Source organism: Ursus americanus, chromosome 5 (assembly GCF_024610735.1).
Source record: "Ursus americanus isolate L20-20 chromosome 5, mUrsAme1.1.p, whole genome shotgun sequence".
NCBI lineage: Eukaryota > Metazoa > Chordata > Mammalia > Carnivora > Ursidae > Ursus > Ursus americanus.
This window is the reverse complement of record NC_142131.1, coordinates 60,827,053-60,845,511: the sequence shown is the minus strand read 5'-3', so window position 1 is coordinate 60,845,511 and position 18,459 is coordinate 60,827,053. Positions and strand designations below refer to the sequence as shown.

Here is an 18,459-nt window from a genome sequence, read left to right as displayed (position 1 = left end):
CCAGAAACTTGAAAAACAGGATAATTTCCAGCTCTTTCCACAAGTCCAGTTTAACATTAATACCAAAACCTAACAAGGGTATTACAAGAAAGGGATATTACAGACCATCTCTCTCTTGAATATAGATGTAAAATCCTAAACAAAATATTGCAAAATAAATCCAGAAATTTGTAAAAATAATCTATCATAATCAAATGGTATTCATTCTAGCAAAGAGGAAGGTGAAGTAGGGAGCAGGGTTGGAACAGGGAGGAGATGACACTAGGAAATCTCTCATTAACAACACTTACGACACAAGAAAAATAATTCTATCATCTCAAAAGATTCAAGAAAAGCATCTGACAATTTGATCTATCACACACACACACTTAGCAAATTATAAATAAAACATCTTGAAGTTCATAAAGAATACTCACAAAAACCCTATAGCCATCATTACGATCGACGGTGAATCGGAAAGTTTTCCCCCTCAGATGAGGAACAAGGTGTATTCCACCCCGACTGCTTCTATTCAGCGTGCTACTAATTAGCACGGTGACCGGGGCAAGGAGGTGAGAAATGAAATGCAAAATGACTGGAAATAAATAAAAGTCATTATGAGCACATGATAGGAGTATCTGGAAAAACCCCAAAGAATCACAAACCTAGAATAAATGAATTAAGATTGCTACATACAAGGTCATTATATAACAATTATATTTCAATACTCTAGCACACATTTTTAAAAAGGAACTAAAAAGAAACTTCACAGAATATTCAAATGGCCAATAAGTATTCGAAAAGATTCTTAATTATTGTGGAAATTAAAATTAAAACCACAGTAAAGTACCAGTACACATTCATCACTATGTCTGAAATGAAAAAAATGGGAACTATTAAGTTAAGCAAGGCTGATAGGAGTGTCCCTTCTGTCAATTCCGGGAAAACCAACAGGCTCACTAGGCTGCCGCAGGGGATGCCTCTGGGGCGGCCGATCCCTCTCGTCTTGGTTTATCAAATGCTTCTGGAGGTTGGAGAGGTGCTCCTGAGGTATCCTTGTGGACTAGCATTTCCTTTCAGTTCCCGTTCCGGGTCGCCAGTATCAAATACAGTAACGCGTATTAGTTTCCAAGGGCTACCGTAACAGATCAGCAGGACTCGCGTGCCCTAATTAAAACAGGCCGGAAGTCCAAATCAGGGTGTCGTCCAGGGGTGTGAAGGAAGAAGCTCATCTCTTCCAGTTCCTGGGGCCACTGGCATTCTCTCACTTGCCGCTTCGCCTCCCTGCTGTCTTCACACTGCCCTCTCCATGAGGTCTGTTGTATCTTCCTTTGTCTCTCCCTTAAAAAGACACTTGTCTTGGCATATAGGGCTCATCCAGATAAGCCAAAGTAATCTCATCTCAGAACCATTACATCTGCAAAGACCTTTTCTCCAATACAGTAACATTCACAAATTCTAGGGACTAGGGCTAGATGTTTTTAGGTAGCCAGTACTCAACCTACTGCATTTGTGTAAGATTTCTAAGTAAAGGAATGAACTAGGGACACTTGTGCAAAGATGGTCAGGGGGAGGAATGGCCTGGGGAAAACCTGGTGTGTGTGCTAGGAGGGGGTTATAATTGGGAGGAGGAATCAGCCTTACCTATCGTGGGAATAATATTCCCTAGGTACAGAGTGAAGACTGGGACAATTTTAGGAAGGAGTGCTAGAGCAAAATTTCCTCCTTCTTCGCCGAGGTCCTAGGATGTGATCCCCTGAAGGAAACCACTGCACGTATTGCCATGAGAAGAGCACTGTAGCAAACCATGCGAGGTGCCCATTAGCCATTCTTTCCTTTCTCACTGGAAGGAATCCCACTGTTACTTGGGGCCATCGATGGCTCAGCTAAGAAAGGTCACTTCCCAAGTTTCTTGCAGCCACTGGTCATGGGACCCACTTTTGACTAGGGAAATAAAAGCAGAAATATCAAGTGCAGCTTCTGGAAAAGCTGCTGTTTCGCTGTAAAAAGGGACACACATGTGCACCTTCCCCCTCTGCCCTTCCTGTGACGCAGAGGGGATGCTGAGTGGTGTAAATGCCCAGGGCCCCGAGTCCCGGAGAGCACCTTGCACTCACTCAACTAGCCCTGGACAGCCTGCCGGCCGAGAAACAAGCCCAAATGGGGATTAACCAGTGTTATTTGGTTTGTCATCAAACACACTTTTTAAAACCCAAAAAGAGAGATAGGTATTTTGTAGACACTACGAAGTCAACAATAATTGGATCATTCCAGTTTCTCTGGGGACTTAAAAAATCAGGCCTTCACACCAATGCCAGCCCCACAGCAGCCTTCTTGAGTGACTGGGTGTATTATTTTATCTGTGTCCATACATTTATAATAAAGAGCAGAGAAGGTTAATGTAGATTCTTTATTGATTCCACCGATGTATTAGTAGATATGATAATAATAAATGGTGCTTTTACATTCTCTTAACCAAAAATATAACAAATATTTACACTCAGTAAAAATACAAAAAGCATACAGAGCCACTGTCTTTCTAAAAGACATAAGTTTAAGAGGTATCAAAAAATAGGAGACAAACATTGCTCGCTACGGGATACTTTACAATCACTGAATTGTGCAGTATAATTGCATTTGATTATTACAACTGTGCAGTTTTGTCTTTTTCTGATAAGCTCACGTTTCAATTTTAAAAGATCAAGTACAACTGCATTCTGTGTATCAAAAATAAAGAAGCCTTAAAAAAGCACAACAAAAGCTAAAGATGACCTGGGGTTCAAGTTCAAATTCGAAAATGTACTGTGACACTTTTTTGAAGATTCATCCCTCTGTTCTAGCCTTTAAGGTAATGCTAAAGGGATACATCTACTTTAATATCACATTTTTTAGAAACAAAATATATCAGGGAACAATCATTATCATTGTTTTAAATATACAAGGAAACTCCTTCTCCTTTTTATAGGAAAGAGAACACTTTATAAAAATTAGGTTTGTTCTCGGAAATCCTCACGATTACTGCCCTATTTCCGGCTGGGAGATGCTCAAGGAGGTTATAGAGATGACCACAGTGTGACTTAACACTCTCATGAGAAACCAGTTAATAAGCCTTTTTCTCCCCAAAGATCAGATTCAAAGTAAACATTTGGAGGAAGAATCTACTACTTAAAGTAAATCTTTATGGAAGTATATAGTGGATTTACTAAATGACCAAATCTTACATTATGAAGAAACTGTTTTGTTGAAACTTATTTGGCAGAACTTTGCACTGTGGATTTACTGCTTCAGGAAGTCCTGACGGATTCAGAGCTGAGGGGGGATGAGGGCACTAGTCTCTTCGTTAAAGTTATAAATTTATAAAATAAAAACAAAACCAAAAACGGCGGTTTAGAATTGGAGCAAATACAGGTTAAGGCTTCTCTTGTTCTAGTCGTGTAACAAACTAAGAGAAGGCAAAAATGTACCCTACATTAGAATTAAAATATAAAAATAACAACTCCACGAGTCTTTAGGGGATACACGCACATCAAACCACACTGCATTTGGCTATAGTTCCCGACCACTGTGATCGGCTGACCCAAACACTCACGGTTGGAGCTAGAGGAAGACAAAGGCAGCTACAAGGTGCAGTCAAAAACACAGCCTCTGACTCTCTGCAAGATATTCTCGACACCATTAAGGACAAAGACAGGTAAGGCTCCCATTTGTTTCAAACACCTGCAAATAAACAGATATTGTGCAAACAGCACATTTTTTCTAGGGTAATGGATATAAAACAATGAGAATAAATAGCCAAACTTGACAAAAAGAGGATTATAACAGAAGTATATTTCATTATCTTTGTTTTGCCCTGGACATGAAAACACTACTATGTAAATCAGTGAAGGAACGTTTTCTTTTTTTTTTGGTTAAATCACTACAGTGTGACTTTCAAACCAGGATTTTTGATCCAGGCTACTTTTCATGTCAATGGAACAAGAAAGCTATAGAGCCAATTAGCCCCATTCTAACACATCTGGGGGGTGGATTTTTAAGGCTTTAGGTTTCAAATTCACGTTTTTTGTTTTTGTTTTTTTTTTTTGTTTTTTTTTGCCCAAAGGAATTTTTCAAATAAGCTATTTTTCCTAAAATGAAGAGACAGTCATTTTGATGGAAAAGATAGACTACTGCCATTGATCACTTGGAAATGATTTATGATTTTAAGATGAAGGGGCTGGGGGGTAGGGTGGGCACCTGGCTGGCTCAGTCGGTAGAGAACACGACTCTTTATCGCAGGGTCACAAGTTCAAGCCCCATGTTGGGCGCGGAGCCTACTATAAAAAAAAAAAAAAAAGGAAGGGGACAGGGAGAAAGAGAAGGAAGAGAAAGCTTGGGAAAAATGAGAACAAACTCTTGAAAAGGGAAATCACAAACCAGCTAAATCCTATAAATTCACATGTGGACAACCACTCAGAAGTAAACCCATTCTGGCTCCACGTTAATCTGGGTAGTGCACATGAATGGCTTTGGCTTTTTTTTCTTTCTTTTTCTTCTTTTTTTTTTTTTTTTGGTAGTCATCACAGAATTTTATTAAGCTCTCATTTACATTTACATTAAAAAACAAATGATTAAATTTAAACTTAAGATACAGAAAACACTGTATTTAATTTGTAAAAATGTGGAAAGTCTAGATCGTCCAGTAAACAGTCACTGAAATTTTAATTAAATACTTAGGAGCGCCATGCCCAGGCTGTTAAAAATATCTCTCTCTTTCCTCTCAAGGGCTAAACCGAGAACCAAGAGAGAATCATTTCCACAATTCTAGCTCCTCTGTCCCTCCTAAAATTTTCAACCACTTATTACCTCGGCGCACTCATGAGCTTTCCTGCAGGTAGATGGGGGCTGCAGGGTTTGTGAGGGTTGAACACAGCCTCATGCTGAGATGGGGAGCAGGGGCGGCCGCGGAACAGACATGCAGCTGAATTCATCTCCATGGTTACACACCAATGATTACACTTCCTTTTAAAAAAAGAACTCCACATTTGAGCAGTGAAAAATTTTTGTCCTGGGTTTCTGCAGAACTCTCCCGAACCCATTCTCTACTTACTGGATTTATACTTTTAGTTAGATGCAGCATGGCTTTCACTTCAGAAAGGATTGGTATATGCGATTTAAGAAAAAATTTCCTTCTTTGGAGATGAGGGTGGCTACCCATCCAATCACAGCCTCCCTGTCCCAAACGACTGATAAGAAACCCTGTGACAGCTTCATGTGGCCAAATCAGCCGACGGCAGTATCTTCCTTCCTAACACCTCAACCACAAAGGGCTTCCTATCCCACTCAAATGGAGACCCTACATTGCACCGGTGCTACGGATCCAGTTCATCTCTGTACAGATTAAGCGTTATCATCCTGTAAAGATGATTTCAGTTTGGTAAGACCAGAGACAGTTTTATGGCCTCAAACATAAACATCCACTAATGACAGCTCCCCAAAACAAAGAAAACCACAAAATTTCAAATAATAAGTTACTTTTCAAATACACAGGAATATCCTTGGTATTGGCAGACATTTTGAATTTATCCGTTAACCCAAGCTATGGCTTGGAAATACTACTACACCACTATCTTAAAAATAACTTGCTAAAGAAAAATCTATACTGATATACATAGGGAGGACTCTGAGTTTGAATCTGGTCTAGTAACCGTGGTCCCAAGGCAGGTCTGGTGTGCGAAGTGAAGACTGGTTTCCAGGCACAACATCCATAGCTGAGGAAACTCTGCATCTGCAAGGATTCGATAAAAGGAAGCATGACTCAGGGCTCGGTCAGCACTCGGAGTACGGGGAGCGAGACCTCTGGGTTAGTAGCAGCAGCAAGCTGTTCGCTGGCGCCAGCGGCCTGCGGAATCGTGAGGCCGGTCAGCCCACTCCTTCCTTGACGGCGTTCAGTAAACTTCACATGGGTCCTCCAGAGGCTACACTGCTGAGACCTGTTCATTTTCTGAAAATAGTAAAAACACCATTGGTAGATGAGGTATATTAATGAAGATCAACTTACAATCTAGTCACCTGTTTAGAAAATTAGTCACTAATTTTCGACAAAGAAATCCTCTCAAATGATCCCATCAAGGCCCAGATTTTATTACAACAACATTATGAGTGCTGGTCTGGTCGCACTGCGGGGTGACAGGCGGCAACACCGTAACCACTTCTTCATCACGTCATTACTCTACTGCTTGAAGGGACAGAATTGCATGGATTTTTAATAAAGCAGACCATTTTGCAAAACGCTGCCCCAGCTGCAGTCAGGCACGAGTTCTGCTTCAGAGGAACTACACCAGCAGCATGATTTCAGGTAATGAGGCACTTTGAAGTTTTCATGCATTAACGTAAGGCGCAGCTCCACTAAGGTCAAGTGCCTGCTCTCAAAATGATCCCATCAGACTGAGCTGCTGTTGGTCAGATATAACAAATACCCTATCTGAGCAGGAAGAAGGGTACTGGGCACACAGAAACATGCAGGTTACTCTATTTAAGAAATACACCACCATATTGAGGGATTTCTTATAACAGAGATTGCTAAAGCATTTAAAAGTAAACATTAATGACTATATGAAATCACAGAGTAAAGACCCATTCATGTATTCAGCAATTCTTTTAAGACCCAGTAAGGTAGTTTGTCAACATACCATCTGCTTCGCTATCTGCATCAGTCACATCTGCTAGTTTAGGATGGGATGGCTGCAAAATATGCCTCTGAGGCTGAGTTACAATCTTCGATGGAACACAGGCCACGGGGCTGCTACCGAGAGAAGCTGGTGGCAGTCTAGAGAGGCTGTCATGCATCATCTTTGACCTCTGCACTGCCACACTATAATCTGGAGGTTTTAGGTGTAGGTGGGGTCCTTCCTTTAGGTCCGCTAAAGAAATCCCCATGTATCCTGGAGGAGTGGGAGGTGGCTCCCTATACCTATCCTCCTTCTTGGGTGAGGTGACACAGTACACTGGCATGAAAAACAAGCAATGGAAATGTTAATGAAAAATGTAAGAAATGAAAAAAAAAAAAAAAACACCAAACATACTGAAACTTATTACAATGACAAAACAGAACTCAAAAATAGACTAAATGAGTATATTTGAATACAGTGACAGATTAAAAACATAATATTTAAAACAATATTTAAACCTGTTTTTCAAACACATAAATCACATTAGGTCTTGTAAACAAAACTAGAGTGACAGAGAGTTGAAAGAAGTGACGTGGTGACAAGCCATTCTCTGCAGCGGAGCCCTCCCAATTCAGAGATGGCCACCTGGGTCTTTGAGGACACCAGCCCCGGGGATAACGCAGTCAGAAACATTCAACGGTTTAACCTGAACATCTGTGCTCTGCTGACTGGGAAGATTTTCACAGAAATGATGTCTGGACCCTCTATTTCAGGGCTGTCGACCCTGGCCCTAAGACATGAACCACTGCTTTATGGCACTCCTGCGAATACCACCTGTCAGTCCTGGCATATCAACAACTTGAACTTCCCAGCTACAGAGGACCTAATTCCTTCAAGAACCTTACTTCTAACTTCTGATCTGTGACTAAGTGAAAAAGAAAAAAAATAATAGCCATATTTTTAGGAAATCCATCTTAAGTGTCCATGATTTTCAGCACACATTCAAAATAATTGTGACTTAAAAAAAAATGTGACCTAAAATCCTTTTCCCTAAGTTTGTAGACCATGGGACAAAGGCAAAGTTTCAAAAAGCTTCAGAAATAGGTTAAAGAAAGAGGAAATTCCATGAAATTAAGACCAATTCACAGGACCTAAGGGACAAACGGCTCTGACTACTTTGCTGATGTAACTTTTAAACACAAACACTACCTACATATAGGCAGAATAAATTAAGAAGGACTTGATAATTCTAATGTTAACTCCTCTTTTAGACAATCAGGTTTGTCCATACTGAAATTTCTACAACTGTACCAGCAAAATCTCCATGTAGTATCAAGGTCCTAAAGGCCTTCCATTCCCAACCGAGAAGATGGGGCAGGGAGGGGGTGGAGAAGTCAGCAAGACCAGTAAGATAAGAATGAAGAATTCAAACCCAGAGTCATCTAGAAATGAAATAAAAGATTTTTAAAAATCTAGTTTCCTAAACGGACAAGAGATTAATTTTATACCTTTGCACGCACATGTTTAGATATCCATATAGCAGCTGCCCAGAAGAATTTAATAAAAAACCCTTGGGGGAAAAAATCAACAAGCTAAAAACCCCAATCTGTACTGCAATTTGACATGTAAAAATGTACTATAAATATGCTATAAAAATCAGCACATCTTTCACATTTTTAGTAATTTAAATTGACTTCATGAATGTTATACAGTTGATTTAAAGTATATTTATTCCATATAAACAGAAAAGCGGGGGCTATTATATCTAAATATTGATGCAATTCAAGGAAGAAATGAACAAAATTTTGATGGCTAAATACTAACAGAATACATACGACAAAAAAGCTGTGTGTGGTCAGAATGGAACCCACAACAGGAGGTGGCATACCCATGACGTGTGCTAGGAGGGTATACTGAAAAATATTTTGGACTTCCTTCTTTATCATAATTTTCCTCACTTTTACTACTTAAAAATAGTATCAGATTCAAAGTTTCTATCATGTAGGTACAGCAACTGTGGTCCAAACAACTTATGAGGTGACAAAGAGAATAATAATCCCTTTGTTAGGACTGCATAGTAATACAATCTTTCCTCAACGAAACCAAAAGAGATCTCAAAAACAAAACACAAATGAAACTGTCACCTTAATTACCTTCATACCAACCCTTTCATTTTAATAGGCTTGAATACCTGTCCAAAAATCCTTCAGAAATTATCAACTTTTTGAAAATAATTTGTTTGTAGAGGGCAGGAAGAGAGGCTGGAGTGAGAGAAGGAATATTTCCAAGAGTAAAATTTTGGACCAAGATATCCCAATGCCACTTTTTGCCACTTAATCTCTAAATGCCATAGATAGGACAGAGAGCACAGAACTTACCAATCAAGCCCTTTTCTGTACTTGAAGTAACAGTTTTGTAAACTGGGTCAGTGCCGTCCTTGGGGTCCAAGCCTTCAGAGGGCTCAGGTGTGATGCTCTCCAACACTCTCCGTTTAACTGTCCCATAGTTTGGTTCATGTGTGTCAGACAGAGAACTGGAGGAGGCCCAACTCTGTCTCAACTGATTAGTCTCTAGGTTTCCTTTACACTGACCACAAGTTCTAGAGCAGCCTTTAGGGCAGGAATAGGGATCACAGTCAGGGGGTTCGACTTCAACAATGGGACCATCCAAATGGGTATGTCGATAAGAGTTCAAAAAATCCCAGCCTTTTGGGTTTGGAAGGCTTTGGAAGTTGTCATGGGAGCTGCTTGAACAGGAAGTCCAACTTCCACGACCACTATCCGCTGCTTCTAAAATGACGTGCTCATGAGAAATCTCTTCATTACTCATAGAAGAGGAGACAGCTAAACTCCTAACGAGAGATGGCTTTGACAGCGTCCACCTAAAAAATTGGGGATACACAATTAAAAGTAATTTACTGGCTTACTGGAAAAACCTTCTTCTGTCCAATCCAAGTATTACTGCCTATAGAAGACTACAGAATTAAGCGTTCAATGCCAAAATAATCTTGTGGAAAAAAATGACACTGTAATCAATCATCACTTAATCTTTATTCCCATTGTTTGTACTTAGCTAGAAACACACATGGAAGAAACTCAAATCTTAGCAAAGTTACCTGAGAAATTTTTCTTAAATTGATTTTAAATGAAAATGAAAAATGAGGTCTGAAATGAATAAAATTAAGCATACATTTTCATTCTTGGTCAACATAATGCTCGACTCTACATGGATACAGAATAAAGAATTCTCAACTACATGTTCTCAACCATGTTTGGTTTTTCAATCTAACTCTGAGGTTAGCCTAATACAGTGCCACGTAAAAAGTAACTTCTCCAACCAACTAGCAACTGTAAAATGAATTCTATTATTTATAGCAGGGGTCCCCAAAAAAGTGCTTAGGGGCCAAATTCAGCCAATGGCATGTTTTGGAGCAATGGCATGTATGGTCTGGAGCAAAGCATTTTACATTTTAAAGAGTACAGAGAAAAATGTAGTCTGCAAAGCCTGAAATGTTTATGATCAGGTCCTTTACCGTCCTCGTCCCCCGCTGGCCCCCCAACAAAAAACGCTCATGAACCCTTCATTTAGTATAGAGCAGGTGTGAGCAAACTACAGCTCAAGGCCAAATCTGACCCTCAGCCTATTTTTGTAAATAAGGTTTTATTGGGACACAGCATGCCCATTTGTTTCCGAATTGTATTCTCTAAGGCTGTTGCAGAGCAAAAAACGGCAGGGTGGATGGAGCAGCTGTGACACAGAATTCATGACCTGCAAAGTCTGATATTATTTAGTATTTAACTTCTACAGGGAGGTTAGCTAACCCTTGGTCTAGAAAATCATAGTTTAAAAACCTTTACAAATATGCTGATACTTTGCTCTATCTTAATTTTTTCATATTAAAGAATACCAGATTTAACAGTTTAGAATCAACTTACTCTGTATTTTCTCAAAGATTTCCATATTCTAAATAGAAATTTACAGTTAACTTTAAGAAAAACAACAAAAAACTTTGGACTTCTGCTAGCTGATAATTCTAACTCCATAAATCATACTTTCAGATTAAGGACTGACCCCACTCCCCCAACCTGTCTACAATGGGTACAACCCTGGGAGCACCTCCCATTACACAATCTTTTTGGGCATTCTCTGACTTAACAGCCACACCACAAGAACCATATCCCCCTATCAATAGCTGATTCACTCCGAGCTCTTATTCATTGAAAAATACATGACAGAAAGCTACTTAAGTTCAATACATGCTTTAGAAACAAGCACCCATTTATCTTTCAAAACAGTACTTATTTGCATATTCAAGATAGAGGATACATGCTTGGCCCTCATATTATTTTATGGCCCCCTTGCGACCACTCCACAGGGACAGGGGTATCCATCTAAGGGCAAGCTGGGGAGCACTGCTTGCAGTGGCCACTTGGCTTGGGTTTTGTGGTATGAACACAGGCAATTATACTTACCCAGGGCCAAGGTGACTGTGGTCTCCTATCCCTGAGGAGTGTTCTGTTTTTTCCAAAAGCCCAGTGGATTCAGGGACCACCACAGCCTGTGAAGAACACCGTTCATCCTGCAGAGCTGTAGACATGGAGTCAACAGAACAATTGCTCACGATGCTGGATCGTGAAGAAATTTCACTATGGCTGGAGTCAGACAAGTTGTCAGATTTAGCTGACGGTGTAAGTGTATAACCTAAACGAGAGAAAACAAGTGATTAAACTACAAAACAAGGGAACAGGGAGGGGTATGTGGTCAGGGAGAAGATGAAGAAAAACATAACAACAACAAAAGACAGAGTAAGTAGCAATCTCAGTTTCCAACCATGTAGATGTAATGATGCCAATTTCCTATACACATTCCCCTACATATCCATTCATCTACCTACCTATACTGTACCAACCCGACTCCAAATTCCAGAAATACGAAGTCGAAATCCAGTATTACTGAGGAAACTAGTCCAAATGTATATCTGCCCTGGGCTTTCACATAGCTACAAGCATTTAATAAAAGAAGAAGGCATGAGATGTATTTCAAAATATTAAAAAGCAGACATCTTGAGTCTCTCAACTTCTTTTTAACCCTGTGTCCCCTTCTTTGATTAACACAGATATTTCCTTGCCTGATCTCAGTGTTGCGGTAAGGATGGGTGAGGGGAGTCAAGACTTAAGAGAAAGAATTATATTTTTGCTTTTTAAACTACATATACTTACCCTAGATATTCTGCTTATGTCACCTAAGGAGTCTTGCCCCAAGTTGAAAGCAATTATTTTCATATTTAAAAAAAAAAATGTTTTAGCTATGGATTTGATCTTATACCTGGTTTCCTTTTTCTTCACCAACTTCACAGAATATTGCATTAAACAACAGAACTGATATATTTATAAAAATGTATTGTGAAAATAACAGCATCTGCCTGTTTTAAATTACTCTGTGATTTACTGCACAGCAGATACAGCAAGAGAGATTTTCTTTTCCATTCTCTGGAATAAATGGGTGGAGATGGAATGAGGTAGAAGCATCTAAAAATAAATCCGCAGCAGGACAGTTAAATGCACATAATGTCTATATTGATAACTGTTAGAAAAGTAAACAAACTTATTTAGAAATAAAAGGAAATGCCACAGTAATCCCAACAAGGAGTATGTCTCAAAGAAGCAAACAATTATTTTCCTTTTCACTTGAAAAATGAGGCTCAGTAGGTACATGACCTTTAGGACAATCCTGAAAAAACTCATTAAGAACAACTACAGGCTTTATATACACATATAACTCAAGTCATTAAAGAAAAAAGTTGTTGAACACTAACCATATTAAGTAGTTCCGGTAACTATTTCAAAGAGAAAAATTAAGACCCAGAATATGGGTGATTTTTCTGTGGCTTATGGGGCTACCAGGCACAGGACAAGTTGAGATAAGCCAGGCTTTTGATCTTCTCAACATTACCATTTCTCAGTGCTTTTAGGAAGTGATTGGTCATCTTTCAAGAGGACCAAGAAAATGGATTTGGTAAATTAAAAACCAAAAAACAAAATATAAAAATTCTTCCTCAAAAGAAAAAAATCATTGCTCTTTTATCCTGGAGGTTACACTTGCTTTACTGTTTTAGAATTACATCCCTCTATCTGTTAGATCAGTTTTTCTCAAATACAATCAATTCTAAGAATGACCTGGAAAGGTTATTATTATACATATTCTCGGGCCTCTCTCTGTCAATTCGAATTTATGAGGTTTGTGGTAGGACACAGTAACTGTATTTTTAACAAGTTTCCAAATGACCTTTCACTTGCTATGTCAGACTATCTCCTCTTCCTCTCTGGATCAGAGATTTATATGAAAAGCAAGCAAATGAAATAAAAAGTGTATGTGGACAAGACAGAGTTTCTTGCCTTATTTTTCCTTTAACTTGTAAAGTAGTTGCAGTAATAAGAGCAATAAAATTCTCTGAAGCAAAGTTGGTGATCAGATCATTACTGGGGGTTCTAATGCAAAAGTAAATACTGATTTCTAAAAAGTACCTCTATTTATTTCATTCACAGACCCAGCCGCTATCAGCAGGAAATAAAGCCAACTACAGAAAACAAGAGTATAAATCTTACTCACATTAGTAAAATAACATGTACAAATAAGGCACTTTAAATAAATACGACTTTGTTGCTAGAGTACCTTTAAACACTAATCATAAAATGCCTGTAAATCATATTTTACACTAAGTTGTCTGCCTAAACTTTGTTTGATAAATAACTTCATTTAAGCTACATTTACATTAATAAATGAAAACAAATTTAACACTAAAATTAAGTAAGGAACTCCATCAGATTGTCTTTCTCCTTTTAGACTTGAATCGCGTATAGAAGCAGTTTAAAGCGTTACGGTTGCCTCCGCTATTTGAATTGAAGATGTCACTCCCTTTCTCATCTTTGATGTTGCTTCTAACATCCTTCACTTTCTCACAGCTTTCTGTAGCTTGATGGTGATCTGCGTCCTCTTTTTTGCTGTTGGCTAGTCTCTCCCTTGAAAGAGTTCTTTCCCTAAATCTTCTAAACGGGGATGTCATTCTTTTTCTGGCTGCGTTCTCACAACTTGTCCTGTCTCTATTCTCCTCAGTGGCCTTCTCGGTCCTGTCTGTTCTTTTGGCTGTGCTCCTGGTAATCTGAAGGATTTTCTTTTGCAAGTAAACCCCACCTATTCCGGGGCAGTTCTGGCCACTGATCTTGGTGCTGGACTCACGGGGAGGGGATGAGGAAGGCCCTGAGGGGCGCAGCAGGATGCTGAGATCAGATAGGATACTGCCAACTGGAGGGAGAGATGCAAAAACCCTGTCATGGTCAATTAATTCTTTCCAGTTAATCACAATTAGCCTGGTTTCTATTATAGAACATTTCACTATTAAAAAATTCAAACATTTTGACAATATCGGAAAAACTGAAATCCAGTAATGTATTTTTTAAAGCAAAGAGAGTCTACTATATAGCATAAACACTGCAGTCATTGCAAGACAGAACACAGGAGAAAAATTACCTTAATCACAACAAGATGGTAATAAAACATTGCTGAAAGTAAGCGAAGCTTGTCATAAGGAAAAATATGACAAGAGTATGAGGTAACCAGAATTATTTCTCAAAAATAACTATGTCTAGAATTTTCAGGCAGATTCTACTAAGAAAAAGCTTGGTAAAAACAAGACAGGACATATAAATAGTAAATACAATGTAAATATTTATAAAGCACAATTTCTGATCCTGTTTATCTCCAAGATGGAAAGGCTGCCTTCCATTAGCACAAGGGAAGATGAAGGATAAGGTGGCCTGATGTCTCATTTTTAAGAAGTTCTTACTTACCAAAAAAAAAAAAAAAAAAAAAGTTCTTGCTTATTTAAATTCCCATTAGGAAAAACATGAAGATAGGCTTATTTCCTTAAATGTTAGAAAACAGAACTAATTCTGAAGTTTAGCAAGAACCATGAACTAGGAATTTCAAAGTTTAGCAAGAACCTCATAATGCACTCTTAGTTTAATAATATTTTTGTTCAATTACAGACTACTGGCAAAATCATGTCTATGGAAATAAAAGGAAATATAATAACTGGTGGTATTTTGATAGAACATATGTAAGAACAATAAAAAACAGTTTTAAAGAAAATAATTTCTTCAGGTTTCTAAGGATCCTAAACACGCCTATGACAATCTCCCAAAGCCATGAGCATCAAGGGCAATTGGTGACCAAATGATGAAAGACAAAACGGCAAAAAGACTTCTCGATTCTAGGGGTGAGAGTGGATTTTCTTTTGGGAATGAGAGCAATGGGGAAATTCTTTCTCCCCCACGTCACATTCAGGCAAGAACACCATATTCAATTCAACTAGTCTCCTGGTTAGATAACTGTCCATATTGGGACCTCTGAACAGCCTCCAAAAGGTGTGGAGGGTGTAAGGGTGTTCTTGAAAGGGTGTTAAGAGCATGCGTCTACTGTTCATCAGGACCATGTGTGTGACAGGATCCCTCTCTTTGAGATCTGGTAAGGGGCAGTTCAGATAGGAATATGCAGACAGTGAAGAGATGAGACAGATCTGCATGCTTCCCAAAACCATATGCGAGCTACATACCACAAGATCAGAAACCTGTGTTATATAATCACACCTGTTAATATATACTGTTTGTATGTCCTATTTAATTTTTACTACTCTTAGTAAAATCTGAATGAAAATTCTAGCTAGTCTCCGCTGTGTCAATTGAGAGGGATAGGGCACGTTAGCAATGAAGCTATGTTACCCTGGGGTGGCAGCAGGGAAAAAAGACAACACACCTCAATTTACTAAACACTTATCATCTATCAGGTTTTCTAAGTATTATTTCCTTTAACTTTGTATGAGGCCCCTAAAAGGTCTCAAAGGGGACAAAGATGGTCTTCGTCCCATCTTATGGACAGGAAACCCGATCTTAGAAATCACTTGTGCATAGTTACACAACTATAGTGGGGAAGAGAGTCAAAATTCAAACTCAGTTCTGACATCATTTACCACATCACTGCCACAAATATGGCAGCTAATAAAAAGGAACCCTCAGAACTGAGATGAAACTTAGAACATGGGCGCTAAGGGAAGCTCTGGAAGCTTCTCTTTCCTGCTAGATTTCTTAAGGTTGTCTTCCCCAACCCCACGTGCCCTCTTGTACTGTGATTATTTAAACACATTAATTCTTTTATATCTGTGAAGATGAGGCCAGAACTAAGGTTTTTTGTTTGTTTGTTTTAACCAGGCTAACAAAAAGTGTGGAGGGGCCAATGCTATAAAGATACACACCCTTTAAAATGCTACACGTGCAGCTACCATGAAATGCCATTTGCATGCACACTACCCAGGCTAGTCAAGACAAAAAAACGGCTTCATTCTGAATTATGAAAACACACGTCAATGAGCAAGAAAGATTTCAGGTATTTCACCTCAAGAGGTTCTACGTATGATGTAAAATCCATAAGGATATAGGTTATTTTAAATTCTGATTACTAAAAAAAGTAATAAGACTCCATTAACTAAAAAAAGGAATGTATCAACTTAAATGTTTCTTTTCCTAAGTTTGTAGTTGGTTAAAACCAGTTTCTTGTAGAAATTCATATTTTAAAATACTCCACAAAATGTTTAAGTAACTGCAAATTTCTGTAACAAGAATCTGCACAGAATGAAACAACTGTGACTTCTGCCTTCATTCGTATCTACGCTTGTCCACTGACAAAGGGCCACACTTTGAATACAAGAGTCCTGGTTATGATGCTCAATACCTAGAAAGCATCTGAATCATTCAATCTACAACATGAAAGTCCAGTAAGTATTAGGAGTTACAAGTTTCTTCATTTTCTGTTATCACTACAGATTGAAAAGCAAATTATGTGCCACCAAGTGTTGTTTGGTGTAATAAGGACTAGCTTCGACTATTATGTCTTACCTTTGCGAGGGGAACCTTGAGGAGATGCAGGAGGACTAGAGTGTAAGGATGATGCCACAGAGATAGTATCTTCTGGATGTTTCTTACCACTTATTTCTTCAGTTGTTCCTAAAACTTTCTGAGGTAAATTTGTACCTAAAAATAAAACCCAAGAAGCAAATAAGTATCACTTCACAATTAAAATATCTGTAGTGGCCTAAAGTACTATGTAACTAAAGCCATGATACACAATGGCTAGTGCAGTCAACGGAAATGTATACATGACAAACAGAGACTAAATGACTGGGTAATGGCATACAGAGATTCTCACCTCTACGTTATTTGTTCCAATCAGCTAGTCAGCACGAACCAGACTGTAACAGTTCTTGGTTGGATGGTTGGTTGCTTTGTGGCGTAAGGGAAACCGAGTTAACCGTCTGAGTATAGTGTCCCAGCCCCCACAACTGACACACTTGTTTTGTGGGAAGTCTTAACAGAGAAGGGATGGATTCAAACACTTCTCTCCCCTCTAGAGGTGGCCTCTCCAAGTCAGGGCGACGCATGTGGTGGGGGCGGTGTGGGGATGCTGGCCCTGTCACTACCTGCGGTGCAGCTGCACTGAGGGTGTACAGAAGAAGCTGCAGGGCTGCCAGGTCAGCCCTTTTCAAGAGCACTAAATTCACACTACAGGAAAAAAGTAGACAACAGAAACAATCATGCATTTATGGGAAAATAGTATTACCAACCCCCCTGGAAACATGCTGCAAAGTTCTATCTTTACTCTTGTCCAACAGCTGGTCCTGTTTAGCGTGGGTCAGACAGCAATGGTTCACCATTCTGACATTTTTTTTTTTAAGATTTTATTTATTTATTTCACAGAGAGAGAGGGAACATAAGCAGGGGCAGAGGGAGAGGGAGAAACAGGCCTCCCGCCGAGCAGGGGGCCCGATGTGGGGCTCGATCCCAGAACGCTGGGATCGTGACCTGAGCCGAAGGCAGACACCTAACGACTGAGCCACCCAGGTGCCCCTATTCTGACATTTTTATATTTATCTTCTTTAGGAAATGTCCAAGAGCTACCGACACTTTTTCAATCAGTAAAGTAAGCCCAACTTTGGTGGGCCTTTGTCATAGTACCAAGCAGCTGTTTCATACTGAAGAAATTTAAATCACAGTATAGTCACACTACTCTTACTGAAGTGCTGTTTTAATATAAATGTATTTATCATATAAATAACAGCCATATTACAATAAGCAAAAACAGGACTACTTAATACTACCTTTTGGGCAATGACATTCAAGTAAGACGCCAGATCAGGATTTGTCTCATTTCGTACTCCGAACCAGTCACTTGATCAACTTCACTGATTTTGTGTCCCATTACCTCTTCATTTCCATAACCATCGAACTAGTTTAGGCTCTGAGCAGCTTCCAGTTAATTACTACATCAGCTTTCCATTTGGACTCTGTCTGCATCTTACTGCACTCCCTACTATAGTCCTTCTCCAATAAAAATAGACCGTAACCTTCCCCTGCTCAAATCTCTGCAGGCACTACCCACTGACAAGTCTCCTTTGGCAGGCCATGTTATCATTTCAGCATGCCTAGGACTTCACTTCTCATCATCCTGGGAGGCTGCTGGGTATGAGAGTTAGAAGCAAGGGCATTAGAGCCAGTTAGCATGGGCCCAGCTCCCAGCTCCCTTACTCACTGGTGGTATGTAAGTTACTGAGACCCTCCGTGTTTCCTCTGTAGAATGAAGAGTATTAGGTATTCTACAGGCTTATCGTGAAGACTACATGAATATAACAAACCTAGTAAAACACTCAGAATCGTGTCTGGCATTCAGGGGGTTCCCTATAGGTAGTAGCTTTAATTATTATTGTCTCTCAACCCTTTCTACAGCT

General features: G+C 39.3%; 1 protein-coding gene across 6 annotated transcripts in view; it reads right to left on the bottom strand.

The window, feature by feature from the left end:
- Positions 1-4,176: 4,176 nt before the first annotated feature.
- RAPGEF6 (Rap guanine nucleotide exchange factor 6) overlaps positions 4,177-18,459 on the bottom strand; it is a 177,572-nt gene continuing 163,289 nt past the window's right edge. For 4 of the 6 annotated variants that reach the window (XM_045794772.2, XM_045794773.2, XM_045794774.2 and 1 more), the window contains 5 exons: positions 16,574-16,708; positions 11,099-11,327; positions 9,005-9,507; positions 6,648-6,962; positions 4,177-5,959 (listed from right to left, as the gene is read on the bottom strand). In XM_045794772.2, the coding sequence (XP_045650728.1) occupies positions 5,934-5,959; positions 6,648-6,962; positions 9,005-9,507; positions 11,099-11,327; positions 16,574-16,708 (1,208 nt within the window). In that variant the 3' untranslated portion in view covers positions 4,177-5,933. Of the gene's footprint in view, positions 5,960-6,647; positions 6,963-9,004; positions 9,508-11,098; positions 13,929-16,573; positions 16,709-18,459 lie in introns of those variants that run through there. The other 2 variants (XM_045794775.2, XM_045794776.2) reach the window with 2 other exon arrangements.